The sequence below is a fragment of the Urocampus carinirostris genome, chromosome 2 (assembly GCF_059441175.1).
Source record: "Urocampus carinirostris isolate Australia breed hairy pipefish chromosome 2, RoL_Ucar_1.0, whole genome shotgun sequence".
Classification (NCBI taxonomy): Eukaryota; Metazoa; Chordata; class Actinopteri; order Syngnathiformes; family Syngnathidae; genus Urocampus; species Urocampus carinirostris.
The window spans coordinates 68,612,503-68,640,451 of NC_142350.1; the positions used below are offsets into that span (position 1 = coordinate 68,612,503).

The following is a 27,949-nucleotide window of genomic DNA, read 5'->3' on the forward strand; positions in this document are numbered from 1 at the left end:
ATGGGGCAGAACTGTTTCGCTTATAAACTATCGCTTTCATGGCTTGTTTTTAGCTCCAAGTTTTAGGCGTTTTGAGCGCTCGTCTTTCAAAAAAGGCAACACCGCCCCGTCGAGCGATCCCGTGAATAAAAACGCGCGGTCCCATTTAGCCGCGATGCTACCCTTGGCAGGTGAGCATCAGGCTTCGAATTTTGAAATCACTTCATAAAATACAAGTATTGAAGCGTTGTACTGGATTTAGACCATGTGGAATCAAATTGAAGATATTGACACAAAATTTTAAAAAAGTTTTCCTTTGTTTCCCTTAAAGCACCTTGAGTTGTCTTGTGTGATTTTTGCCTTGATTTCAGTCGTTTTTTGTTTGTTTGTTTTGTTCTTCATTTGATCCAGATTATTTTCCGTCCATTTAGTTTTGTTCTTTCGGATGTTAGCACCGCCCAGTCGGGCAAACCCGTGAAGGGAAGCACGCGCCGTTTAGCCGGTATGCTAGCCTTAGCGTCCCAGCAGCGAGCTTGTTTGTGCAGCCTCGCGTCGTAAAATGGACACCGACGACGGGTGAGATGCGCTTGACGGTCCCGCGCCCCTTTTTATTCCGTCTTCTTTTTTGCCTCGTTGCAAATGAAAAAAAAAAACGTTTGCGTGCATGTTTTGTTCCCTTGCCAGTGAAGATCGGAGCTTGTCTCTGTGTTGTGCTAAGCTAACGCTCACCGTATGAATGGACCTCGAACACAATTCAATTTATACTCTTTCGCTCCTCGTTGAAAATGGAAAGTCTGTGTCTGCATTTTTCGACAAGAAGCCAAAGCTCCCAAATAGCGTGCCCTCCGAGCGCATCACGCACTTCGGAGGGACGCAAATCGTATCCTATTTCAAACGTGTGATCGCCTCGCAAGGACCCATGAATGAAACATTTTTTCTTTGTCGCTCAATCTTGAAATCGAGCAGCCACAAAGTCGAAAAAGATCGTCCTCCGAAAACGGCTCCCAAACAACTCTTTGGCTTTGTTGACGTTGCGCTGATCGGCGTACAAACATTGTGCGCAAAACGGCTTGATCGCCCCTTTATGCCGTTCAATCTAGCGTGAACTTTTCAAACTCGTTTCAAATCACTCGGCAAGGCAAGCGATCCAGAATCCACCATTAACGTTCAAATGAGTCCAAATTGGTCTCCTTTGCCTTCTTCGGTTTCTTTCTTGTTGTCGTTCGTATTCGACTCGGCCCCTTTTGCGCAGACACTGAGAGAGGGAGAGCTGGCTCCTAGTTGTTTGCAAACGTAACAGTTCCGTTTATTTTTGGAACCGGCTCCCGACAGTCATTTAAGACGGATAGAGCTGTTATTTTTGCGAAGGATGCGTCTCTCTCCGCTTTGGAGTCTACTATTGATTAGTCGGGAGCCGGATGAAAAAGCCGTCGCGTTCGCTAACGACACAAAGAATCCGGGAGCGAGCCGGTGTTATGCCGAGATTTGCATCCCCTCGCTACTATCACCACTTTTTCTCGTTTTAGCTCACTCTTCGGGAATGTCATGGCGAACATAGAACCAAAAGCACTTGGTCTTGCATTGGTTGGGAATGTAATACAACTTAAACCATTCCGTCTTTGTATTTGTTGTGAATGGAATCCAACGGTAATGCACGCCGTATACAAATCACTTTTGAGCAGGTAACGTGTTTATTTTGCCTTTTTCTATTCAAATTGCTCGTATTAAAAATGTTATGCACTCTGCCATAAAGCTTATTTCAGCATAATAAGCTTTATGGTAGAGTGCATAATAGTTCTCAAAAGTGATTTATATTCGGTGTGCATTACCGTTGGATAATATTCCCAACAAATACAAAGACGGAATGGTTTAAGTTGTATTGCATTCCCAACAAATGCAAGACCAAGTGCTTTTGGTTATATGTTCGCCGTCACATTCCCGAAAAGTGAGATCAAAGTGAGATAAAGCGAGGTTAAAGTGGTTATAGTAGCGAGGAAATGCAAATTTAGGCAGGGATGCATTTCTCCGCATAACACCGGCTCCCGTCCTCCGCTGACGTTCGCCGACTCCCCGCGGCTTTTTAAAATCAAGATCCGAGAACGGTGTTCCCGTTTCAGGGCGACGGTGGAGGGCTGGGACCCGAGCCTGGAGGAGGAGCTGGGCGTGTCTTTGAGCGAATTGAGCCAATGGATCGAGGAGATGGTGGAGAAAAGCCAACTGGTGCAGAACAGGAGAGCCCAGCTCAGCCAGTTGACGCGATGGGTGGAGCAGAAGGAGAAAGAGAAGGCCCGCACCGACAAACTCATCAGCGACGCCAAAAGGTCAGCTCGTCCTTATCAGAACGACTCTTTCTCTCTCGATCGCCTTTTCGAACGTCGTCCGTAGCGCTAGCGGTCCGGATCGACGCGGGTTCCATTCCCGTTTGGACCTGCGCCGTTAGCGTGTCGAGAGCCCGACGGCTCTTCGCCGAGGAATGGCAAAAGATTCTTTTTGGGGTTGTGCTGTAGAATCGCTGTGAAAAATCTGCTCTATTTCTTAGGAATCCAAGTTTATGAGGCTCTGGCAGCTCACCAGAATCTTCCTATCGATGCTGTTAGGCAGAGGGAAGAAAAGCGATTCGACTCGTTCTCCCCGGCAATTTATTGAACAATAAATAAGACAATAGACGACATTTAACATCACTTATAGTGGAAGGTGTTGGATTAAAAATGGACTTCATCCTAACTTCCCTCCATTCAGGACATTGGCCAGAAGCGCTGCCTATCCCATGCTAAGAACATTATCGGGGACCCCTCTCACCCCCATCATGGACTGTTCACTCTGCTAGCCTCTGGGAAGAGGTACTGCAGTGTGCGGTGCAGGACCACCAGGTTCCGCAGTAGTCTAGTCCCCCTGGCCATTAGACTGTTAAATGGTCAATCGAACATATAGTTAACCTAAATCTAAACGGCTGCTAATCTGACTTTTTGCACTACTGGCAGTTCTTTATAGCTTGCCACTCCTTGCACAATTGCTCTCTGCACTATTGTACTTACAGCGTTATTGTTACAGTGTTAATGTTACTGTTTACCTGACTTGTTAACCTGAATGCCCATTTTGCACATCCGGTTAGCTACTCCTCTTGCACTATCGGCACTATGGTAAAATACTATACGTAGCCATAATACAATACAACATTTTATTTATATCTGTACATTCAAGGAAACTGTGCGGGTCAGATGTATTGACATTTCGTTCTGTATACACGTGTACTAGAATGACAATAAAGTAGATCGGAATCTGAATCTGAATGTAATGATCCTGTTTTATTCCTATGCCCGTTTGAAGATCCGTCACGCAATCTCATTTTGGTTGATGACCTTTTATTTCTTGCAAAATTGACAGAATCAACCTCATCGGTTTTCGTGTCAGAATATTTAGACCTACTATAATACACACTAAATGTCACGACACTTGAAATTAAGTTTCGTCAAAAAAAGCCAATTTGGAAGTCAGTGATCCCAAATCCAAGGGTGAGGTGGCTTTATTAAAGTTCACGAGTCCGCAGTCAAAATCAAAGGAATAATCCGATTCCTACCGCGACCTTGATGCGGAGCTCCAGGATGAATCCGATCCTGGCCGGATTCTCGGTCTGGGGTCGCTCGCCGCGATTTCCGATGGCCCGAGGGATCCGGGAATTTTACCGGGAGGGAAAAAAAATTTAGATCCCTTGAAAAAAAGGCCAACAAAAGCAAGAGATTTAGTCTTTTGTGAAAGAATAAACTTTGACAAGATTGAGCCTACACGAAAGAGTTGACGACTTGTAGTCTGAGCTGGTGACATCAACTTATGAATGCCCAAAGTCCGGCCAGGGGGCCACTTACGGCCCACGATCACATTTTTATTGACCGGTGACCTCTGCCATCAAATGATCAATATGTGACCCGCCAGTCACGTTGACCGCAGTATCAAATAATAACTATTCACCATTCCATCAGATGACTGCAGTCACTCTTTGGTCACTTTGCTCTTGGCTTTCCTTTAAAATTTGAGCCCACCCCGTTTCCCACATGGCTATTCTAAATAAAAACAGTAAAGTTGAGTGTGAAAGCGGAAATGGGAGTATTTTTTTCACCCAAATTAGAAACAACTGCATCTGCCTAATTTGACTTGAGACCGTGATCTAACATCGAGTGGCACCGCCAGACTACGAAAAGCTATCTGGAAACAAACGCAGTGAAAAGGTGAAACGACCGGAAGCTGTTTTAACGGCATAGCGGCGCTTTTTTACCAGACTCTCATCGAATCGAGAACGCTATGAGATGGCGACGCTTTGACGAAGGTTGAATTCATAAAAGAGTGTTGAAAGAACGGCAGTTTGCATCGTGGGGCCGCCCTCTTTTTCAAAAGTCTTGACACCCCTGCCTTTGCTTGCACATTTACATAGAAATTAGGCGAGTCGAGGAACACGATACAAGCGCATACATGATTTTAGGAATGTGGGAGGAAACCGGAGTGCCCGGAGGAAACTCACGCAGGTTGCGGTAGCTGAACTTGAACCCTGAACTTCTGCTCCGTGGGGCCGCGCGCTCCCCACCCAGCCGCCGTGCCGGCCACCATCGGCAAAGGCATCTAATATTACGAGGAGATTCTTATTTAGTTCTAATCTCTCACTGCAAGCAATGTATTCTAAGTGCATCAAAGCGACCTTCGAATACTTCAAAGAGAAACCAAACTAGCCTAGATGGGGTTTTTGGTCCTTTATGAATCACGGCGTCACCGTCGGAACCGACGAAGAAAAGGAGAAATTTGCTTCCCCACTCCGAGCAATGTCATGCTAACGATTGTTTTCGATAGTCTCAGCTCCGGTTAGTATACGCTGGCGTGCCTGTACTGCCCGCAGCGAGCAAAGACCGAAGACCGGCTATCGCCGCCCGCTATCACGTCATTTATTTATATCTGACTAGCGTTTCAAAGAGGGGTAAACAATAGGAATGGACAGGTATGGGTTTTTCAGGACCGATATGGATTCTTAGTATCAAGAGGGAGCAGATAACCGATCTATTTGCTGTAATAGCTAAAACATTGGCGTGAGAACCAAAACTATTTGTTCTAAATTCAAAAACTGTTATGATAAGAGCTCATTGCTTCCATTTTAGCGTGCCTTTTATGCTCTCTCTCGCAATCCCAAACACACACGCTTATGTTATGATAAGAGCTCATTTATCAGTCTCCGCTTGAGCAAGCTTCCCTAAAACAAAGTCGGTTATCTTTTAACCGTCTTTCCGTCACGGGACAATTTAGTTCCCGCTTCAGCGTCTCTACCACCGGTCGCTTATCCGATCGGAACGCGTGGGGCGGGTAGCAGGAGGACCCGTCCGATCATCGGTCGACTTCTCGTAAAGATCGCCCCCTTTGGAGAAAGAGCGGAGTAATTGACGTCGTGCCGGTTATTTTGGTAGTTCTCTGGTGGAATGCGAGAAGCTGGTGAGGGCCACGTACCGGGACGGGGGCCTGGACTACAAAAGCAGCGGCTCCGAAGACGAGGAGCGCAACGGCCCCGCCGCCAGCGGCGAGGTCATCGAGATCGACGACGACGATGACGACGACGACGACGTCATCACCGTTGGATGCCGTCAGTGCTTTTCCTTGGCCGATCGCCTTTTTCCTTTTCCTTTGGTTTTATTTCTCTCTCTGTCGCCAGTGGTCCCGCCGCAGAATCGGATCATCACCATCCAAGAGCCCGCGGTAAGACGCGTTTTGACAGCGACGGAATTTCGTTTTCGGGGGGATCCATGGCAACCGACGCCGTTTGCGACGCGATGAAGCGCCCTCCGTTTCCAAAGATGGCCGCTTCTTTTTAAATGCCCCGTTTTACCATCCCACGCCAATAATGACAAAGTGATGGAGAGGACACGAAGTACCTAAGGGGCCGGTCACACAGCCGTTTGCGGCTGAATCACGGCTAAAATTTTGCGTTTTTTTTTTTGCCCGTGGTTGCCCGGGATGGAAAATGCGCAAAATTGGCCAACCCGCTGTTCATCGTGGTATGCCCGCAAAACAGACGCCGGCGACTGTTCCGCTTCCTCATCGCGTCATTTCTGCGTCATTTTCTCGTGCGGACCACGGGTATAAAAGCTCCCGAGCCGGTGTTGTGCCCAAATCCGACTCCTACGCAACACCCACACCGCCCCACCCCCTCGCGTGACTTTTTCATCCACGTTAACAAACGCATTTTGTAGAATACGATCGCACTTTATTGTTTAAATAAACGCGTTATATAGACTAGGATCTCCCAATTGTTATAATTAGCTCGCTTTATTGTTTTAATAAGCGTTTTATATAGAATACGATCGCTTTCGTTGGAAGCGCAGCAGAATGCGCGTTCACGCGAGGGGGGGAGGATTTACCGTTCGATTAAGTTCACAACAAAATCAAAGACGGAATGGTTTAAGTTGTATTACATTTTCCAACAAATGCAAGTGGTTTTGGTTATATATTCGCCATCACATTCCCTAAAAGTGTGATCAAACGAGGTAAAAGTGGTTGTAGTAGCGAGGGGATGTTAATCTCGTCACCGGGCTGTAGAAATCATAACCGCACAAGACACAGTCCCGTGAAGATCAAGATTCCAAGCTATGGAATCATTTTTATTTTATTATCTTGAAAAGAAATGTCAAGAAATAAAAATGGATTAAGACGAGGTCACTACGCTGACGGGGGTGGGGGGGTGGGGCTTAAGGGTTATTGGTGTATCTTCTTTATTCATTATCCATTATCGATCAGTTCATAATACGCAACAAAGCTTAGGAGCCGTGACTCTTACTCTCAGCTAAAAGGCCGAGCTAAGGTCCTAGCATTAAAGCCTTGCTACGATCATTGCGAATGCACCGAAAGATTTATTCGAAATGAAGAGAAACTACGCTGACAAGGATCCATGTTCACCCCCTTGACGTCACGAGCACAACTGACGTGTGCTCGGCATTCGCGCTGTTTATACGCGGAGAAAGGCGTTTGACTGTCACACGCGTAACACGCTAATTTCACGTAATAACACCACGATACAGGCGCAGAACATGCTATTACCATGCTCCGCCCACGATGACCCGCTGAAATTTCCCGTCCTACCCATGTGTAAGCACGCCCTGGCCGCGGCCAGAGCACGTCGTTCCGCGTCATTTCCGCGTCATTTCCTCGCGTTGACCACGTGTGCGGCACGCGGTTTAAACACGTGCTCAAACTTTTGAGCAGCTCAAAAGTTGTGAGCGCGGCCAACCACGTGAAAATTTCCGACCGCGAGTAAAGCACTGCTCTATCTCGTCTATATTGCGGTCTCAAAACGTCCAACGGCGCCCTACAGCATCTACTTCACGGCCAGAAATTTGGTTCAGCCTCAATACGCTCGTGAAAGGCTGTGTACCCGCGCTCTGAAGAATTGAGCAGCGCCAGATAATTTCGCGCTGCCACCCGCGCCTGAATTTCCGACCTCGTGTTAGCACCACTGAATCTCGTCTGAATGGCGATCTCAATGCGTCCTATAGCGTCCGCCTCAAAGGCAGAAATTTCTGGCCGTGATTCAGCCGCAAATGTCTGTGTGACCGGCCCCTAAGGTGAGCCGGGGCCTTCGAAGCCCAGCCCGCCCGGCTGTTTAAAACCGGAAGTCGCCCGAGGCCTGAAGAAAAACAAGGGAAGCCGTCCTCCTTTCTCGTTTTTCTTTTCATTTTTAACCGACCGGCCGCCTTCTCGGTTCATTTATTCTTTCCCGCGGATTCCGTCCCCCCCCCCTGAGAGAGCCCCGGAGCCGGTCACAGCAGTTTCTGCCTGTTGGGAAAAATACAGATGATGATTAGTCGGTCATCAAACTACGTCGGTCGGTCGGATCCCTTAAGCTCGCGGGCGGTAGGGGCACCGTTTCCCGTGATGTGTCTTGAGCAGGCTTATCGGAGAGCATTCGCGTGGCGTCGGTATCGATCCGAGTTACCTTAAGCGCTGCGCTAGTGGATTCACCTGGACTTTACAAGGGCTTCCTTTTCCCGACGAGACCTTTAGGCCGCAACTCGCCGTCCCTTTAAGCATTCGTGAATCGCTCCGTTATGAATTGGACCCCATTTTGAATTTCCTCCTCCGTTGGAAAAATAGCGCACGAAACGGCAGAAGATTCTATGACGCGATCAAAATCTGTGTCAAATAACAAAAGTACATACAAATATAGGCTCTACACCTAGCTCATGATCTAAATTACTTTTAGACTTCGTCAAAACGAAGACGGCGCAATACGTTTTACGCGTAGCAACATCTGGAGCCGCCCAAAGATCGAAACCGCGTTTTCAAAATCTTGTCGTTTTTTTTCCGTGTCACCTTTGAATAAACGCAGGATGCAAATCATATATAATACGCTTAAAGTTCTGCCCAATATTTCGAGTTTAAGACGTCATTTTTTTTTTTTTTTTACTTTTCTTACGAGTTGACTTTTTAGTATTTGCACAGCACTTGCCGTTCCCTTAAATGGTTAACTTGGTCGCGTTTGACCGCCTCGTGCCGATTTCGTTTGCGACGATGCGGCCTTCGATCAAAAGAAGTCTCAAAACGGCGTCGAGGCCCGCTCCGCCGGATACGATGACCCCTACGACGCGCCGTCGAGATCCAAAGTACTTCTTTGTGTCGGTGTAACGTGCTTTGTAAATTGCACAACACAAAGCATCGAGTCCCCGGCGCTTTTAATGATCCGTCGTATCGATGAAATGAAATGATCTGCATTTCTATAGCGCTTTTCAAGTCAAGACTTCCCAAAGCGCTTTACAGTGTGCTTCACATTCCCCAATAGCGGCCGTTTAAGACGCTAACCTGCTTATTGGGTGTATTAGGGGTTCAGTGTCTTACCCAAGGACACTTTGACTTTACCTCCTGAGCCACTGCTGCGTTGTGTTGGAGCCCTAGCGGACATTTCCCCGCTGACATTTCTTTTCCCCAAATGCGCAAATCGGACGCGAACGAGTTCATTTTTAACGCTGCTAAATTCGACGTGGCCAACGCAATAAGAAAGTCAGGTCGGAGTGGCTTTTAACGGGGCGCGCCTTCTGGCGACGACGTACGGAAAAAGGACGAGCCGTCTATGACGCTCCGTTGTTGTGGTTTTCAGGAGAGCACGGGCAGCGCGCTGAAGAAAACGGCGGAGCAAGTCAACAAGTTGGTGCAAATCGTCAGCAGGCCTTCGTCGGGAGTCTCCAGGTCTTCGGGCCAATCGGGTCAGTCCCCCCGCGCCGCGGCCGACCGTCGCCTCTTTCGACTAACGCTACCGTCGGACGGGACAGGTTTGCCGCCGGCCGTCATCGTGTCTCAGATTCTGGGCCAGTCCGGAGTTCCCGTCGTCCCCAGGAAGAAAGAAGAGGAACTGCGCCTGGGCATGAGCATCCTGGGCAAGAAACGCATGAAGACCTGGCACAGGGGCACCCTGGTGGCCATCAACGCTATCGGTGGGTCTCCGACGCGACCGCCTCCGCTTCGGGGCTGCCACGAATGGCCGCTTTAAACTACTCGCCGATTTTTGCCACCGGGGAATTCATTAAGAAAACGACGGGAAAAACGATGACAAATTCAAAAAACAATTGGGCGCGGTGCTCGGTCAGTCGGCTTTTTCACGAGGAAGTTGGGATAAAATCGTTTTCTTTCTCCCCGCAGCAAACGAGACCTAAGAATAAACGTCAGGATCTCGTACGAAAATATATCGATCGGTACCGAACAAATCTCTCGTCGGCTAGGGACGCAGTCAATGAGACGTTGTTTATTATCGAGTGTCTCCTAGTGCTAAAAATGTCAACCCTTAAAAAAAGAATACTCCTTCGAATAACGAGAAAAAAAATACGCGATCCGAAAATGTTCACATCGAGTCTCTATAGTTTTTTATTCTTACCTGAGAATTTTAGCACTTGTTTTCACACAAACTACAACAGAATCTAGTGGTCTAATGATACACGCTGTCCCTTTAATTTTCCTACTGAGGAGCGCCAGTTCCAGACCCCCGCTGTAAACCAGGAAGGGGATCAATCCAATAAATATGATGCGCGTTTTGCCGAGTGCAGACGCTACTTACGACCGTTCGACTTGCGCGTAGATACCAACATTTTTTTGGGGGTTGTGGAAAAATATCCGGACATTGCTGTAAGTTAGATTTGGTATCGTGCACCTTTTACGGGACCTTACTGTAGTGCCTCTTTTCTTTTGCTACCGACGTGTGGCGCTGCGGGAGCATCCACCCCGAAGAAGGAATTCACTTCCTCTTCCTCGTTCGTGTGTAAACATTCTATACTGCATCTCCAGCGCGCTGAGAACTTGGACATTTTTAGTCTTCGATATCTCATTCAATACGGTTGGTGTCGAGTGCAAAGAAGAGGCGAGCCGTTACTTTTGAAACAAAAGTGGAATAAGAAAGCTTGATGCGGTTGAGGAAATGGATGGGTTTTTTTTTTCACTCTTTAACACAGAAGAGAGAGTCGCCTAACTCTTCCAAAAGTTAGTTACACTTTATTTGATTTATCTTTATAGAGCGTATTATTTCATCAAACGTTTATTTTTCAGTTTCTAAACACGACAGGTTACTTAAACAAGCCTTAAACATCCAAGATATAGCACAGAAGCAACAAATTCAACTCACGTCAGTAGGGCAGCGTCCGTACACTCGGCAATCCGCCGCAAAGTCTGTAACAAAAGTACTCCACAGTTTGAAACGGAAGGCCTTTGTCCTTTTCAACGTTCCAACAAGTGACTTTAGTTCTCGGTGCTTTTCGTTAACGACCGCTTTGTGACGGGAATGGGCCGGCGTGGCGCTCTTTTAGAGCCCAACGGCTGCCCGAAACGCGCGTCACCGGCTTGAACGGCACTCGAATCTGACCTCCCGAGGCGAGTCGGACTCCGTTTCGTTCAACCGTCACCGGGATAGCGCCACGATGCGCGGGGCTCTCGAACGCCACGCCGCCGTTAGCGCTCCAGACCACGCGAGCCATTCTCGGTAGAGACGATATCCGCGTAGAGACGCCTCGCCCCGGGGGGGAAAGGGCGTCCGGCGCCAATAGGCAACGGAACCGATGGGCGTCCCGGTCGCGGCGGTCTCACGGCGTCCGCCCACGCGTCTCGTGGTCTCGTTGATCAGGGAGCAACACCTTTAAATACAAAGTCAAGTTCGAGAAAGGAAAGAGTCTCCTGTCGGGGAACCACGTGGCCTTCGACTACAACCCCACCCTGGAGAGTCTCTTCGTGGGTTCCCGCGTGGTGGCCAAGTACAAGGACAGCGAGCAGATGTGGCTCTACGCCGGCGTGGTGGCCGAGATGCCCACCAACAAGAATCAGATGAGGTGGGTCCCCAGCCCCGCCTCGCCTCGCCTCGCCCCTCGCCACGCCCTTCTAAACCGTCCCGGTCCCGCAGGTTCCTGATCTTCTTCGACGACGGCTACGCCTCCTACGTCAACCTGCCGGACCTCTTCCCCGTCTGCAGACCCAGTAAGGCTCTCAACTCCTTTGGGGTTGCGGGGGGCACGTGCCGGCCCGAACAAAAAAACTCGCGGGGGCCCGGCTACTTGATCGGAAAAAGAGAGGATAAGAGCCAGAATGGAAGAGTGGAAAAAAGAGAAAGGGGGAGTGACAGAGAGAGAAAGGGAGCGTGCGAGAAAGAGTGAGGGGAAAAAAAGGTGGAAAAAAAAAGGAAAATGAATAAATAAACAGAAGAAAGACACAAAAAAGAAAAAGAAGAAATAAAGAGAGACGAGACCGAATATGTAATGCTAAATGTAATTCACCCTGGACGACTCAAAATGTGGAATATGTGTTGAGTTGTTCCTTGCCCGCATGTTGGTTTAAGATCAGGTCATTGTAATCCTGCGCCGTCCTTTGAGTCATTTTTGGGATTAAGGGGGTCATCAATACATTTGACTTGACAGAAAAAGAAATGGATAAAGTGAGAAAGATACAGAGAGAGGGAGAGAGAGACAAAGGAAGAATGGGAAAAAAAGAAAAGGGCAATGAGGGAGTTAGGATAGGTAGCATGCGTGCAAGAGTGACAGAGGAATAACATGGAAGAAAAGAGGGATTAAAAAAGGGAAAGTAAAGAACAGAGAATGAGGAAACAAAATAGAAAGACGGACAGAAAAAGAAGTGACAAAGAAATGGGGAAAAAAGAGAAAAGGAGAGTGAGAAAGGGAGCGTGATAGAGAATAGAGAAAAGAGATGAAAAAGAGAGGAGTAAGAATAAACTCAATGGTGAGAGAGACAAAAAAAGGGAAGAACGAAATCATCACCGGCGGTTTTCCGAGCGTCTCTCTTGTCGTCGGGCGGGCACACGGCGTCCCGTCGGGCGCTCCGTGTCGGTCCCGGGGGCCGCGCGTTTGACACCCCCCCCTCCCTACGGCCGTCTTTTCCAGTGAAGCGCACGTGGGAGGACATCGAGGACGCGTCTTGCCGAGACTTTATCGAGGAATACATCACGGCCTATCCCAGCAGGCCCATGGTCCTCCTCAAAGTGGGGCAGATCATCAAAACCGAATGGGAGGGAACCTGGTGGAAGAGCAAAGTGGAGGAAGTGGACGGAAGCCTGGTCAAGATACTTTTTCTGGTAACGCCTTTACTTGCCTTCCTTCTTCCCTTTTTTTTGGCGTCGTCGCCCCCTACGGGACACCGGTGCCGTACTACAAAATAACAGCATCGTATTAGTGCTAAGATTCCGTATCCATCCTGGATGGCGTTTCCCAGCGGGAAATCTTAACGATTTTACAATTGTTTTGATCATTCACTCGATAGTTCTCATTTTTTGAAGACGTATGAAAACATTCAATCAAAGTGTTCCACATTGACACGGGATCTGAGGCGGGGCACCTCAAAGGGGTCAGGGGCTCGAATTCCTCGGAAATGCTTGAATTTTTAACGGTGCGTTTTCAAGGTCAGGGAAATGTCGGAAAGGGTCGCCTTGGCCACGTTTTTTGCCAGTCCGACGCCATCGTATATTAAGTAATGGTGCCAGAAAATGAGGTCGCTCTGGTGGCTTGTCGTGATGGCGTTGTCAGCACCCCCTAGTGGTCACGCCCAAGAGGACAGCTCTATAAAGAGAACCGCCTCGATCGGTCGGCTCACTTTGGGCTCCCGAATGGCTCCTCGGATTTTTTGCTTTTTATGTTTAATTCATAATAATAAAACACGATCATTTAGTAATCTCCACAGATCGACTCAATTTTGACATCCAATACAAAAAACTTTTAGATGATGACCCACTGGACAGATTTCAAGTCCAGCGACAACACAAAATCCATCAAAATGTAAAACGCTAATATCCAAATGTCGAATATTAAGCGCGATGAACAAATACGAATATGTACAAAAATAAGCATCATTTAGACACAGATCCTCTGAGAAAGATGCCAAAAATATCACTTGAAATCATAAAAACAAAAAGCAAAAGATTACCGGCCTCTAAGATTAAACTATCGACCGCACTCTGCTTCGGAGCGATCCATATCTTTAAAAACGGGTCCGAATTGGGCTCATTTTTCCGCTCTCGAGACATACGGTACTTTCTTTTTTTGGACTTCCGTATCGAACTCGATTATTACACAGCGCCTATAGAGTCCTTTCCGTGTGTCGAATTGAAGCCGCGCCCGCTTTGATGAAGCAGAATGGCAGAATCGATGTCAGTTTATAGCAGCCCGTTGACCCAAATAGCTGGAAATGGCACCAAGTATGTGCCGGCAGCAAGATATCGCCGTTGTTTTAGTCATGGCGGTCAACAACAAGAATGTTCTTTTGACGGGGGCTTCGATTTCTCTCTGGAGAAGAAGAAAAAATCAACCCCGGGTCCGGTTTGTCTCCCTCAGGACGACAAGAGGAGCGAGTGGATCTACCGCGGCTCCACCCGACTGGAGCCCATGTTCAACTTGAAGATGACCACCGCCAACACCCAAGAGAAGAAACTGGCCGGGCTGACCAGGACGCGACCCAATATGGGTAAAGGCTCCGCCCGCCCGCCGGCCTCCAAAAACCCCAGCTTCCGGCGAAACCCGCGTTTTGTTTGTTTTGTTTTGAGGCGCCTTGAGGAGTAAAGGCCCCGTGGTGCAGTACACCAGCGACGTGGGGAGCAAGGCCGCCTCCGCTCAGCAGCCAATCGCCAACAGCGCTCAGCCCACGGGAACGCCGTACGTACATCCGTTTACCCGATTTCCCGCCGCCCTCGTAGTCCCTCTTTTTTTTTCTCGACTCGAACTTTGCGAGAAGGGAGGCCGACCCATTATGAACGGCTCGATCTGGGGTTCGTACGGGCGCTTGAAATCCTTCAAAATGTTTGAAAAGTAGATGAAGTGCTTGTAAATGCCTGAAGGTGAGCTGTCCAAATAAGACTTTGCAACTCGTTTGATGGTTCCAAAAAAGGATCAGGGTTAAAGCTCCTTGGGCTTGCCGCTAGAGTTAGGTGTAAGGTTTAGGGTTTGAGCTCTCAGGGTTTTAAAAAATTCTAGAAAGGGTATAGAGTTAAGGTTTGAAAAGAATTGGATTGGCTTTCTTTGGTCAATAGTACTAAAAAACATTTGAAAATTGGCTTTGAATGTCCCTCAGAAATTTGCCCGTGAAGCCCTGTCCATCACCGGCGGTATAGATGACGTGTGAAAAGGCTGGGATTTATTTCGTTATCGCACCTATTTATAGTCGCGTTATCAGAGAGGAATGTTCATTTTATCGTGCGTTTCGCATCTCGCGATGACAAATCATTCTATTCTATGTGAGTGACCCATTTATCGTAACATGTGAAATGCTCCATGAAATGAACGTTCGTCTCTGGTACCGTAATTAAAGATGGAATGAAAGCCAATGTCTTTTACAATGTATCACCGGTTGCGCTTTCGCCATAAGGAATCTTGTGATCATTTGCTAAAACCTTAAGCATAATCTGCACCCGACCATTTTAAGTCGTACACAAATCAATATCGTATTTGAACGGGTGACTGGTCACAGGCTATTGAAAGGATTCATTGGATGACTTTTTTTTCCCTAAATGTGGGTCAAATGAATGGTACAAGGAAAATACTTCTTCAATTGAACTCACAGCAAATATGTACAAAATGGAAATCTAAACGGCTCGGGCAAAGTGCTCGGTCAGTCGAGACATAACAAAGGGATGTGATTTTTCCGACTATAGTCGGAATTCCGACTTTTTCACTTGCGTAGCAAACAAATCCGACTGTCTCACTCTTTCCTTTATTGCTCTGGCGCACCCTGGTGGCCGTTAGAAAAATTTCATAAATTGGCCACATCGTTGCACAAGCTGCAGGGTCTGAACTGCATTTGAACTGACCTTGCAGTATTTACAAAAAAAATCACGTATGTGGACAAATTATTTTGTTATTTAAATCTTCTAAAGATGTTAAAATTATTCATTTAAGCATGGTTTTGGACAAGTAAATTGCTTAAAACCCAGGAGCTTTGGGGGGGCATCACCCCCCCACTGGGCTCTGCCCGGCTAGGTTTCAGACTTTTTCTCCTCACCTCAATCACATCCCTGATAACACCACGAATATGTTTAAAGACGGGTAAACAATCGAGTCCTACCGTTTTGGAGGACTCGTTTTGAGCGTCAGCCGAAGGGCCCCGCGTCCCCCGTAAGTAGAAGCGCACGTCCAAGAAATGCATTGGCGTTACTGCCCTCTAGAGGCACTGATCGGGAATACAAGGCATGCTGGCCAATGTCCTTTCTGGTCAAAGCATTTCTTGATCCTGAACAGTCCGGTTCGCTGCAGTAGAACGGAGAACCCTATCGAGTCTGCCACCAAGGAACGTAACGGTTCTCGACAGATGGAAATCGAACGGCCTTTTTCTTGCCGTTTTTAGACGGACAAAAAGAAGAACGTACAAATGAGGGCAAGGAATGAGAATGCGGGGCGAAAAAGGAAAAGGGGAACACAAAGAAAAGAAAGTGAAAAGGAAATGCCGTTTTCTCTTTTTTTTTTTCTCGAGTTTCTTGTTTTCATTTTTCTCTTTTTCCTCTGTATTGGGTCATCTTTTTTAGCACTCGTTTTCAGTGGCAAGACTTAATACAGGGGTCCTCAAACTATCCTCCCGGGGGCGGCCTCACTCTATAGCGTAGGATGTCTTTTTGTGGTGCGCCCCGCTAACGGGACCTTTTCCCTTTCTCAGAGTGGTGAAACATCAGCTGGCCAAGAAGAGCACGTCGCCGTTCGTTCCGGGCGTGGGCGGCACGCACGCCTCCAAAGTCATGCAGTCGCTCAACAGGTGCCCCTCAAAATTCAAGAGCCGCGCTCATTCGACGAGCGTCGCTAACCCCGCTTCTCCCCCTCTGGCGGAAGGCCGTCCGTCCCCAACCCGGTGGCGTCCTTCCTGAAGGCGCCGTCGCTGCCGGCGGTGACGCCGGTGGGTCCCCCGGTGCCGGCGTCTCCGGCGCCCCCGGCGGCCGTGGTCCCCCATCAGCCGTCCTACCGGGCTCCCACGCACCGCATCTTCTACATGGAGCACGGCTGCCAGCCCGCCTGCCTGAAGAGGGTCCGACCCGCCCGGCCCGACCTCCACCGGGGCAAGAACCCTCTCCTCATACCGCTCCTCTACGACTTTCGACGCATGACCGGGAGACGCAAAGTCAACCGCAAGGTACGGCCGGCTTCCTTCGTCTACGACGCGCTTCTTTTTTAAATTCGGGGGCGCGTCACATATCGGGATTTGAACCGTGCGATATAGACCAATTGATTTTGTCCTCCGTTTGCACTCCTTCGGTCCGTTTCCCCCCCCTCTTTCTTTTGACATTTGTGGTGCTGACGAAGGGCTTCCCGGTTTCCGGTAAAGCCGGTAGGAAACGGATCGCGTACGGTTGGGTCACGGACAACGGACCCCGTTCAACAAAGAGCACACGCGTGAAAAGAAACAAACCGCTCGTTACCGTAATTACAAATAAGCGCAGACCAAATGTAGTGTAACGTCCAAAACCGGGCAGCTCGGAGGTTGACAGTCTTCGTTTGAGCTGTGAAAAGTGATGGGTCCGGGGACTGGCATGCTCCGAAATCTATGGGTCCCAACAGAGATCTAGGGCTCCCCAAAATTGAAATTGTAAATCGGCGACAGATCTATCATATCAATCTATATATTCATTCCGTTTTAATGATCACAGTTTATTGGTAAAACAAATCAGTTATCACTTTAAGATTTTTCAGTTCATAACAATATTGTACAGTATACAAAATAATATTGCTGAAATATTTGTCTATACGTGCAGTTTTAATCATCACAGTTGATTGGTATTACAAAGCCGTTATCACTTCAGATTTTTTCATATATTCTTGGTGGTTTGCTGTCCCGCCACAGTTGTAATGCCTTCTCACGGTCCAATCCATTATCATCCTCCTCACAGCATCACCAGGAATAAAATTAAGTCCGTTTTGGCAGAAAAGTCCTTATCTTGCTAGGAGTATTCTTTTGTTAATTTTCTTTCGGCGAGTCGTTCGCTTCAACGCGCGTGTTTTCCTAGCGATCTTCCGAAGAATTTCTCCGCCGTTTTTTCGTGCCGGAATCATTGCCGTTGTTATCACTTTCGGCATTATGTTTCGACTTATGACTGCCACTGAAGAAATGACCGATTTTGTGTCGCTTTTCACCTCAAATCGACGACAAGCACCACAAAAATGACGTCATCTCGAAGCATCGAGATCTCGTTTGCCGAGATCGGCGTGCGTACGAAAACTCGAACGGCGAGACCAAAACAACAATGGCGGATCTGCCTGACCAAAAGTTTGGCGTGCGGTAAATCTTTGTTTAAAAAAGTGATTGTGTAATAATGACAATTTTGTGTCGAAAAAGTTGCGTCCCGGGGACGCACGTTGATTTGAGACGATGCGTCCCCAGCCAAAATCATGCGTCTGGGACGCGGGGACGCCGGCAAACCAGAACACTGCGTTGAACACGCGACTGGAAGGCGAGTCACTCGAATAACCGTTCGACGTATCAATCGTTAATCTACCACACGTGCGTAGAAGTCGTTCCGTCGATTCTATCGGAGCATAAGCCGAACTCGTATGCGGCCTCGACTGCCAAAATATTTTTTCACCGTCAGTCCGAAAATTCTGCACGAAAGGAAGGCACCCGAAAGAAAATCCTATCCTGCGGGTGACGAGCCGCAAATAGTCAACACTTTGTGACGGCGAATGAAGACGCGAGTGCTTCTTTTCCCCGTCAGTCCGTCGGCGTGACGGATATAAATGACGTACGAAAAGGCATCCCGTTTGATCCGATCGTCGTCGCGGTACATGCCAAAGATAAAGTCGATGTCATTGAGCATGTCACACGTTACAATGACACATTCTATTCGAAGCCCAGGAAGTGACAAATGTATTGTCAACCCAATTAACATTCGTCTCTAGTACTGTGATAATTGCGTGTTTTACGGTCGTGTATTTGTGCAATGATCGCTAAGCATACCTGTGGCGCTCCAGGGCTCCACGCCCTTACAAACTGACGTATTTTCCCTTACAAATTACAAAAAAATCTTACACCGTATTTTCTTTCAAACCTGTTTATTGATGTCGTTTAACATGTTATATCGTACGTATGTTTCGTTATATCTTTCTGTACATATTCTTAATGATAAAATCAAATAAAAAATAAAACAAATAAAATCGGCAACAATTGTTATCGGCGTAACTGAAATATCCATGAATAGCAATTTAAATTTGTAAATAAAGATATTTTTTGGAGGAAAAAATGAGTCGGCATTTCTATTTTGTATACCAAAGCACAATATCGACCATTGATGTTTCCAAACAGACGATTTAACGGGGACAGAAAAGTATTAAAGCCTCGTGAAGTGATCGGCAACTGGCGGAGGTATGTTGCGCTCTGCCATCAAATGGCAAAACATCACTTCCGGTGTAGTGCCTCATTTCGACTCCCCTGCAAAATCCTCCCCTCGCGTGACCGCGCTTTCTGCTGCGCTTGCGACAATAGGGATCGTACTCTATATCGTCAGCTTATTAAAACCATAAAGCTATTGTCGGAAACGCAGCAGAAGGTGCGGTCACGCTAGAGGGGGAGGATTTTGCAGGGGAGTCGAAATGGGGCACTACAGCGCCAGACGCTCGCTTGGTTTGCGAGGAAAAAACAAAACCGAGAGTGAGAGGCTTCCGCGGCGAACTCCTTTGACTTGATCGATTTGCCGTTTAGTGATCGTCTGTGTATACCGGATGATAGCCGTCATTGACAAATTTGCGTTTTTCCGTACAGATTTTCTCGTACGTCGCAAACGTCGTAAAATGCATCATAAACCTATTTTGTACGGCAAAAAAGTACAAGTTAACGGGTATGGATTTGTGAGTGTGCCGAATCCTCACCACTAGACGGATAGAGATGATGGCAAGGTTCTTACGGGTGCTTGACATCTCTCAAATGCTTGAATATAAAGTCTTGTGTTTTCAAGTGTTTCATTTTGTCTGAAGCGCTTGAAACGGTCGCCCCGTTTCTCAACGAGTCTTCTTAAAATGCGACCCACGCTGCTCTCTAGTGGCAGTTGGCATGAGTCTGTACGGCATCGTCCGACAATGCGTCATCGCCCCCTAAGATCTCGAAATGCGCAAATGAGGTTAAAAACGGCACGCTTAAGACGCCAATAGTGTCGTGCGTAAAATAGCCGATTTCCGATTGCGCTGGAGAACAGGATAGTCTGAAGCCAGGGGATGCAGCGCTCTGGGATATCTTTATCATTATATATATATATATATATATATATATACACCAGAGCCATGTCCTGCTAGAATCCTTTCTGACTCTTTCTGGGAGATCGATACAGAGGAGGGGATTCCCAGCCCACTCGCTCAACCCAACTGAGGTGTTGGGAGTCATTAGGTGAGCAAACCCCCCAATTCCAACCCCTAATGCCGAACGCCCAAGCAGGGAGGCAACAGGTACCAATCTTTAAGTCTTACGTATGACTCGGCCGAGGCTTGAACCACAACCTCCCAGTCTCGGGGCGGGCGCCCTACCACAAGGCCACCGAGCTGGTCTTCATCATAAAAGCGAAAAGGCTTAGAAGGCTCTCCCCGTTTTTTTTCCGGCAGATGACGTTCCACGTGATCTACAAGGCTCCTTGCGGCCTGTGTCTCCGCAACATGGAGGAGATCCAGCGCTACCTGTTCCAGACGGGCTGCGATTTCGTCTTCCTGGAGATGTTCTGCTTGGACCCCTACGTGCTGGTGGACCGCCACTTCCAGCCCCTCAGGCCTTTCTACTTCATCCCCGACATCACCGGCGGCAACGAGGATATCCCGCTCTCCTGCGTCAACGAGATCGATTCCACGCCGCCCCCCAAAGTCGCCTACAGTGAGTCCTCCGACCGAACCCGAGATCCGCAAAAATTCAACCTCTCGTTGACGAGAACCTCGTCTAATAAAAGCAAAGATCGTGTAAACCGTGCACAGTAGTCTCGCTATCTAGAGATAGATAGCTAGCTAGCCATCTAGCAAACAATCTCTACAAGATAAAGCTCGACTAGATTCTCTGTGATAAGCGAGCAGGAGAAACGTGTAGATAGATATAGTTTCTTCATCCCCTTTGGGAAATTCCCATTTCCAGCAGCATCCCTTCGCTGAGAACAATACAATAATAAAGCAAAAGGAATACAATATACAAATACCCAATGTGACGTGCTAATACCCACTGTAGCGTGTTGTATAGAGTGTGTTCTCCTTTGCCCCTTTTACAATTCTTCCTTTTTCTCTTTCCATTTTTTTTATTGATAAATGTCAAGTCTCGACACCCAGAACAAGGAAAGAACAAAAGAGGACCCATCCGTGTTCTAAAAGTCCTCCCCGAGCCCTTTCTTTTTAGGAAAAAAAAATGACCCGAATTCAAAGAAAAATGTAACCAAAAACCCACCTAAATATGAGCCAACTCAATAGCGACCATGATTAAAGAGTCAAAACAACAGACGATAGTCCTGGCCTTCTATGCAATCTCCTTTGCAGGTTTCCCTCATAGTCAAAACCGAAGAAACCTGTCCTGTCGATTGATCAAAGCTTTACAGTGTTTATCACGCCTGATTTACTGAACGTTGATCGTTTGAAATGAGCTTTCTTGATGGAGTTATATGAAAGTTGGCTGTTTTGAATGTCTTAAAAGTCAATATTTGATTCGGAGATAAGGTCCCCCAGAAGGAGATGTCACGTTGTTGTCGTTTCAAACATAAGTCGCGCGAGCGGGTTAGGTTTCTCACCGGGCCTCGACGCGTCTCTTTTCAAGGTAAAGAGCGAATCCCGGAGGACGGCGTCTTCATCAACACCAGTCTGGACTTCCTGGTGGGATGCGACTGCACCGACGGCTGCCAGGACAAGTGAGGACCCCGTCCGCCGTTTCCCGTCGCGTATGAGGAAACGCCCTCGACACCGTCGGCGGGGTTTCCGTGGCGCCTCCCGGTCGTAAGGACGGCGTGATTTTTGTCTTTGTCGGGTTCCAGGTCGAAATGTTCTTGCCACCAGCTGACGCTGCAGGCCACGGGCTGCACGCCGGGCGCCCAGATCAACCCCAACGCCGGCTTCCTCAACAAGCGTCTGGAGGAGTGCCTCCCCACGGGGTCGGTCCTGGGCTTCGGCCCTCTCCTTTTTCTCCTTTCCCCCGACCCGGGACGCTCAGCCTCCGCCGCTTTCCCTCCTCAGCATCTACGAGTGCAACAAGCGCTGCAAGTGCTGCTCGCAGATGTGCACCAACCGGCTGGTCCAACACGGCCTCCAGGTCCGGCTCCAGCTCTTCAAGACGCAAAACAAAGGATGGGGGATCCGTTGCCTGGACGACGTGGCCAAGGGATCCTTCCTCTGCATCTACGCCGGTACCCGGACACGCACCAAGGGGAACGGGAGAGAACGTAGCGTTCGAAAAGCCCTTTATATCCGACCTCCTCGGTCAGGAGGCGCAGAGCCGCCGAGGAGGGTGTGCGAATCGAAGGACGGCGACGTTAGAGTGACGTAAAGAGTTCGTGGGAGTCGAAATAAGGAACTGAAATCAAAATCGGCGTTCCCGCCCTTTTCCAAAAAATCCATGCTCACTCTGACAAACCCTCCCAATAGTTTTACCAAGGACACTGCGTATTGATTAGCGCCTACTCGTGGCGAAAAAGCAAGATTGATTTGAATGACACGCAAAATATGCCAACCGAGGCCAAGGGATTGATCGCTATGGGTTGTTCTTAGTATTAAGAGGAGGCCGATAAGCCCTATTTAGAATGGAGTCGATATTCACTCGCCTTAGATTGGTGCGAGAAAATGTAATCGACTGAAATCCAACTTTTTACAGTAAATCCTTTTCAACACAACTTACGCGAGTCGTCGTTCACTTGGAGCAGGAACTTAAATGAGGCTTAGCGGCAACTCCTATAAAGTCAAAACTTTTGACGCTAAAACCATAAAAATGTCAATGTCACCGACACCACCCAACTTAAAACGAAAAGAAATGATTCGACGGAGCTGGCCGTTTGAAAAGCGAGTCCGCTCCCGTTTTAGAGCCGGATTGACGGTCTCGTGTTATGATAAGAGCTCATCGCTTTGCTTTAGCGTGCTTTTGTATGCAAATCCCAAACCCGCACGCTTCTGCTATAAGAGATAATCCATCTCCTCCGTCCGTGCGCGCTTCCCTAAAACGAGTTAACTTCATTTCTTACGCTTCATCGCATACGGGCCGAAATGTCAAGATGATCGGCGTCCTCGATTCGCGAGCGCGTCGAGAGTCGGCCGAGCGGCCGCCGTCGGCTCCGCTCCGGCGCTATCCTTCCGGCTTCGGTGGCTCCACCCCCGATCGGAAGGCGAGGGGAAGGTTTTGGAGAGAGAAAGTCTACGACGGTCCGGCCGAAACGCGCGGGGAGCGCGGAAGGCGGCGGATGCTAAAAGGCGAAAGGGATTTGTTTCCAGGTAAGATCCTGACGGACGATTTTGCCGACAAGGAGGGTCTGGAGATGGGGGACGAGTATTTCGCCAACCTGGATCACATCGAGAGCGTGGAGAATTTCAAGGAAGGTTACGAGAGCGAAGCCCGTTGTTCCGACAGCGAGGGGAGCGGTGTGGACGTGGCCCGCCTCAAAATGGCCCCCTCCGCCATGCTCCACGCCGACGCCGCGCCGCCCGACCGGAGCAAAGGTAAGTCCTCCGCTCGGGCTCTTTTTTTTTTCCCCCCCTCTAGCGCTCAGGTCCCGGTCTTTTCGTTCTTAGGAGGTTCGGCTTCTTCCGCGGGGAGCAACGAGGAGGACAAAGAGTCCAAGAGCGAGGAGAGCGACAGTTCCGACGACACCTTCGTCAAAGACACCTACTACAGCAGCAGCTCCGTCTGGAGGAGCTACACCACCCGAGGGCAGGCCAAAGGGAACAACCGGGGTCAGGACGCACGCGCAAACTCCGACGCCGAACCCACCCGCGGGAGGTCTCGCCGAGCCCCTCATTTCCGTCTCTTCCCCCCGCAGACGACAAAGAGGGCAAAACGGAGCGGAAGCCCCTCCCCCTGGACGAGGAAACGGGAAGGAGCAAAGTGGCCACCTGGCTCACCGGGCAGCCCGTCAAGAAGGTCGGTACCAAGTCGTGTTTATTTGTGACACCCTTAATCAAAAGGAGTCTCAAAGGGCTGCACAGACCACAGACTATGATGACACCATACCCTGATCTAAAACCTACATGAGGGCAAGGAAAAACTCAAAAAGCTCAGTCAAGTCTGGTCATGTTTATTTGTTTGGCCCTTCATCACAAAGAGGCTCAAAGGGCTGCACACACACCACAGATGATTGTAAACCACAGACTATTATGACAGCATCCCCTGATCTAAAACCGACATGAGGGCAAATAATACACAGATATTGTCAACATAAAATCGAAGTTATTCATATGCTATAGAATAGAAGTGTGTTTTAACACCAAAAATCCATTATCCCTCGCAACGCGGACTGAATACAAAACGCCTTCCCTTCTTCTTCTTCTGCGGCAGGAATCTGGAGACGCCAAAAGGTCCGTTCACACTCCGACCTCCGGAATTCTTTCTCTCTCTTTCCATCTTTCTCTTTTCAGTTTTCCTTTTTCCTTGATTGTCTTTTTTTGTTTTGCACTTCAGCTTTCTTTCTCTCGCCGTTTCGGTCTTCCTTTCTCCTCCTTTCCTTTCTTTTTCTCCTTTATTGTCTCACTCTCTCCGGGGTCCTGACGTATTTGATCCGTCAGCCAAGCGAAAGGGACGGAGGTGAAAAAGTGCGAGGTGACCACCCTTTCGGACAGCGACGACGTGCAGACCATCAGTTCGGGCTCGGAAGACAACAAGGACCAAAAGGACAAGATGCCCCCTCCCGGTAGGTCGAGGGGCCCTCTGCGGCCCGATCCGCGTTTCGAATTGAAACGTGGCACTCTAGTCCGATTCCACTTCTTGTCCTTCGCCTTCCCCGCACAAAAGAACGTATCCGTAGCCAATCGGCTTCTCGTAGTGACCGGCGCTCGGAAATCCCGACACCCTGGCGTGAAGAAGCCGCGGGCGCCTCTGCTGTCCCCTAGGGGGCGCCACCCCCTGCTGTTTTTTCCTCTTTAAAGGTCTTCCTTCAAATGGCCATATGGGCATTTATACCAGGGGTCTCCAAGGTGTCCCCCCCCCTCCCCAAGGACAGCAGAGGTGCCCACAGACCTGTTGTGGAAATGGCTCATCGTTATGATCTAGTCAAATATTTGATTGTGTGTGTGAGATGGATGGACTCTTTTGAACCTTCCTTCCAATAATGAACCTAATGGTCACATGATAAAGGTTCATTTTAGAAGAGCGAGATGAAAGGGGGCGCCCTTTGCGCCAAGTCCTACCAAAAAGGAGCTCTCGGCTTGAAAAAGTTCAGAGAGCCCTGACCTATACAGGCGATAGACACGTTTGTTTTTGTCAATTGTAATTCTAAAAAGACAACTCGCCGTACAAAACTTCCCTGCTCTATTCAAACTCCCTACTCTCGCTCTTTGGGGTCAACGATGCGCACGTGACCCGGACTGGGAAGGGCTCCTAATAGGCGGGCCTCGGTCAGGTGCTTGAAATCCTTGAAAAGGCTTGAATTTCAATGCGTTGTTTTCAAGTTCAGGAAACGGATTGAAGTGCAGTCTATAGATCGCGCAATACCACATTAAAATGAATAGTGCGTGAAAACGACGCCGACACGCCCGCTTTGTCGTAATGCCGTTGACAGGCGAAGCGTCACAGCCCCCTTCTGGTCGCACCCAGGCCAAGAGGACAGCTCTATTTAGAAAAACGGCTCTTTTGGCTCAGCTTGCTGAGAAGAGCAGGCTCTTTCGCTCCCATAAGATTCCCTGGATTGTTTTATTTTTTTGAACGATAAGTTATTTATAACAGGAAAATGTGATGCCCCAAATGATTTAATATTTATTCATTGAAATAATCCCGGATCTACCAAAAAAGGAAAGTACAAAATATTTTTAGCTTTTTATACAAGTCAAGTCAAGTCATTTTTATTTGTATAGCCCTAAATCACGAAGTCTCAAAGGGCTTCACAGATTATTACACAGACGATTTATTTTTATTTATTTATTTTTTTTAGCCGACGAGAAGAGTAGGTTATTCATATGCTATGGAGTAGAAGTGAGTTTTAAGTTTAGATTGAAACATTTCCACTGAGGTTGCAGATTGAATCTCAGGGGGAAGAGCGTTCCACGGCACCGGTGCCCGGATGGAGAACGCTCTCGAACCAGCAGAACACTTCTTTGCTCTCGGGATCACCGGAAGACCGGCGCTCTCGGATCGTAGGCTTCGGACCGGGACGTAGGGGCAAATCGGATCTGAAAGATAAGAGGGAGCAAGTCCATGTATGATTTTGTACAATACTAAGAGAACCTTGAAATCACATCTATGGCTAACTGGGAGCCAATGCAAGTTAGCCAAAATCGGTGTGATGTGATCGTACTTTTTTGTCCTAGTTAAAAGCCTCGCTATACACTCGACAGATTTCGAGTCGAACGCCAAAACAAAATCCCTGAAAATGCGAAACAATAGAATATCAATCAAACGTATGAACGATGACGTGCCAAAAATGAACTATTTACAATTCTGTTTGAACCAAATTAGACACGGATTCTGTCAATACGAAACACCCAAAAATATGGAATAAGTCAAAGAAAAAGCCAAAGATCAGCCCATTTCATTCTGTGTCAGAGTCATCGATATCATTCAATATTATATCATCCAAATTGGGCTCCTTTTTCCACTTTTTTATACATTCACTTCTTTTTTTTCTTTGTCTTGCGTATTGAACTCGGTTATTAGCCATCATCGAAAGAGCCCTTCCTGCGTTTTCAAACTCGTGTGACGTTGACGTAGCCAATTGGGGAGGCAGAATGGCAGAATTCGTGTCAGATTATAGCAGCCCAATCATAAAGTATGTACGAGCTTCCATATCAAGGCCTCTTTTCGATGGGCGCCGGATTTCCTCCTTTGAAGGAACCGGAAGCGTGGAAAATTGGCCTTGAAAGTGCTCGAATATGTCCACCAAACGGTTTGCCCGTCATCCTGAGGGCCCCGACCGGCCCCCGGGCCGCGTATTTGTCCCTTTTGCGACAGGCGTGGTGAAGAAGCAAGTGGCGGTGAAGTCGACGCGCGGCATCGCCTTGAAGGCGGGCCACGGCATGATGGTGAAGACGGGCGCGGCGGGGGGCGGAGCCTCGCAGGGCGGCCCCGGGGCCAAGGCCAATCCGCAGGGGGGCGGCGGCGGCGAGGGCGGAGCCAAAAACAACACCAGACTCTTCTTCGACGGCGAGGAATCCTGTTACATCATCGACGCCAAACTGGAAGGGAACCTGGGACGATACCTCAACGTAAGACGCTCGCGCGTGGTGTCGTATCCGGTGCCCCCTGGTGGCACAGTCGCAAATATAACATAATAATAATAATAATAATAATTTCCTTGTATTGTCATTCTGTGTAACAATGTACACAGAACAAAATGTCGATTGCACCTGACCTGTTGTAGCGAGCCGATGCAGCCGCAGCCAACAGAGGGCGCCGCCGACCACTTTTTAAGTCTTAGGAATGACTCGGCCGGGGCGCGAACGTCTCAAAGCGGGCGCCTTAACATCTAGGCTACTGAGCTGGTACATGGATGTAAATCAAATCCCAGGCAGATACGTTTTTTTTAAATCCGTCCCCAGTGGTACGTATATTTGTCCGGCGTCTTGCTTTTCCTTGCCGTGCGACGATACATCTCGTGGTCAGCTAACGCGTATTGCGATAACGTTTTTGTCGCGTTCTTATCGTCCTTTAGTATTTGGTTTCTTGTAGTTTTTCTGTAGATGGTGTGTTTATTCTCACTTTCTTTCCTGTCTCTCTCTCTAATGTACTCGCCCCCAGCTAAAACGACTTTGACACCCGTGTTTTAACAATCCCGGAGAAATGAGAAAATCGTCTTTGAACGTCCTTGAAAAGTGCCGGAATTTGAGCGTGAAAAAGGTGTCGCGAATATTTCGAGCTCGTGAACACAAACGACGAGCGTGGACAAAACGTCTGACTTTCGTCTCCCCGCGTCGAGGAGAACGAAAGCGAACTTCAAGTCGGGAAGTGGCGTCTCGGCGACAGACCTTTGTTGAAAATGCTTGAAACTCTGGTGTTTTTACAGCACAGCTGCAGCCCCAACCTCTTTGTCCAGAACGTCTTTGTGGACACGCACGATTTGAGGTTCCCCTGGGTGGCCTTTTTCGCCAGCAAGTGAGTTTTGTCCTCCGGGCGAACGACGACCCCGTCCCCTTACCTCTGTCCCTTTTTTGTCCGCTCGGCAGGCGCATCCGAGCGGGCACCGAGCTCACGTGGGATTACAACTACGAGGTGGGCAGCGTGGAAGGCAAAGTGCTGTTGTGCTGCTGCGGCTCCACCGAATGTCGCGGGAGACTCCTTTGATCCGGCTTCGGCGTCGCCCTCCATCTCCTCTACCTTTCAATAAAATTTGCTTTTCTCAGAGCCCCTTTTTTCTTTCCATTTT

General features: G+C 48.5%; 1 protein-coding gene across 1 annotated transcript; it reads left to right on the forward strand.

Moving 5' to 3' along the window:
• The first annotated feature begins 398 nt into the window (after nucleotides 1-398).
• Nucleotides 399-27,927, forward strand: setdb1b (SET domain bifurcated histone lysine methyltransferase 1b). Its single transcript, XM_088327606.1, has 25 exons — nucleotides 399-555; nucleotides 2,097-2,300; nucleotides 5,421-5,593; nucleotides 5,663-5,706; nucleotides 9,098-9,203; nucleotides 9,270-9,431; nucleotides 11,105-11,306; nucleotides 11,378-11,451; nucleotides 12,369-12,559; nucleotides 13,812-13,941; nucleotides 14,021-14,129; nucleotides 16,120-16,215; nucleotides 16,290-16,587; nucleotides 20,037-20,298; nucleotides 21,217-21,307; nucleotides 21,431-21,547; nucleotides 21,630-21,799; nucleotides 22,875-23,099; nucleotides 23,172-23,333; nucleotides 23,420-23,520; nucleotides 23,935-23,954; nucleotides 24,162-24,286; nucleotides 26,539-26,792; nucleotides 27,590-27,678; nucleotides 27,750-27,927. The coding sequence occupies exons 1-25, from the start codon at nucleotides 539-541 to the stop codon at nucleotides 27,865-27,867; spliced, it is 3,540 nt and encodes a 1,179-aa protein (XP_088183732.1). The 5' UTR covers nucleotides 399-538; the 3' UTR covers nucleotides 27,868-27,927.
• Nucleotides 27,928-27,949: the final 22 nt, after the last annotated feature.

What these genes read in the sequence shown, in the direction of transcription:
- setdb1b (XM_088327606.1), top strand. An exon ending in GGTGGCCATCAACGCTATCG is followed by an intron (nt 9,432 to 11,104) that starts GTGGGTCTCCGA and finishes CTCGTTGATCAG; the next exon opens with GGAGCAACACCTTTAAATAC. An exon ending in TGGTCAAGATACTTTTTCTG is followed by an intron (nt 12,560 to 13,811) that starts GTAACGCCTTTA and finishes TGTCTCCCTCAG; the next exon opens with GACGACAAGAGGAGCGAGTG.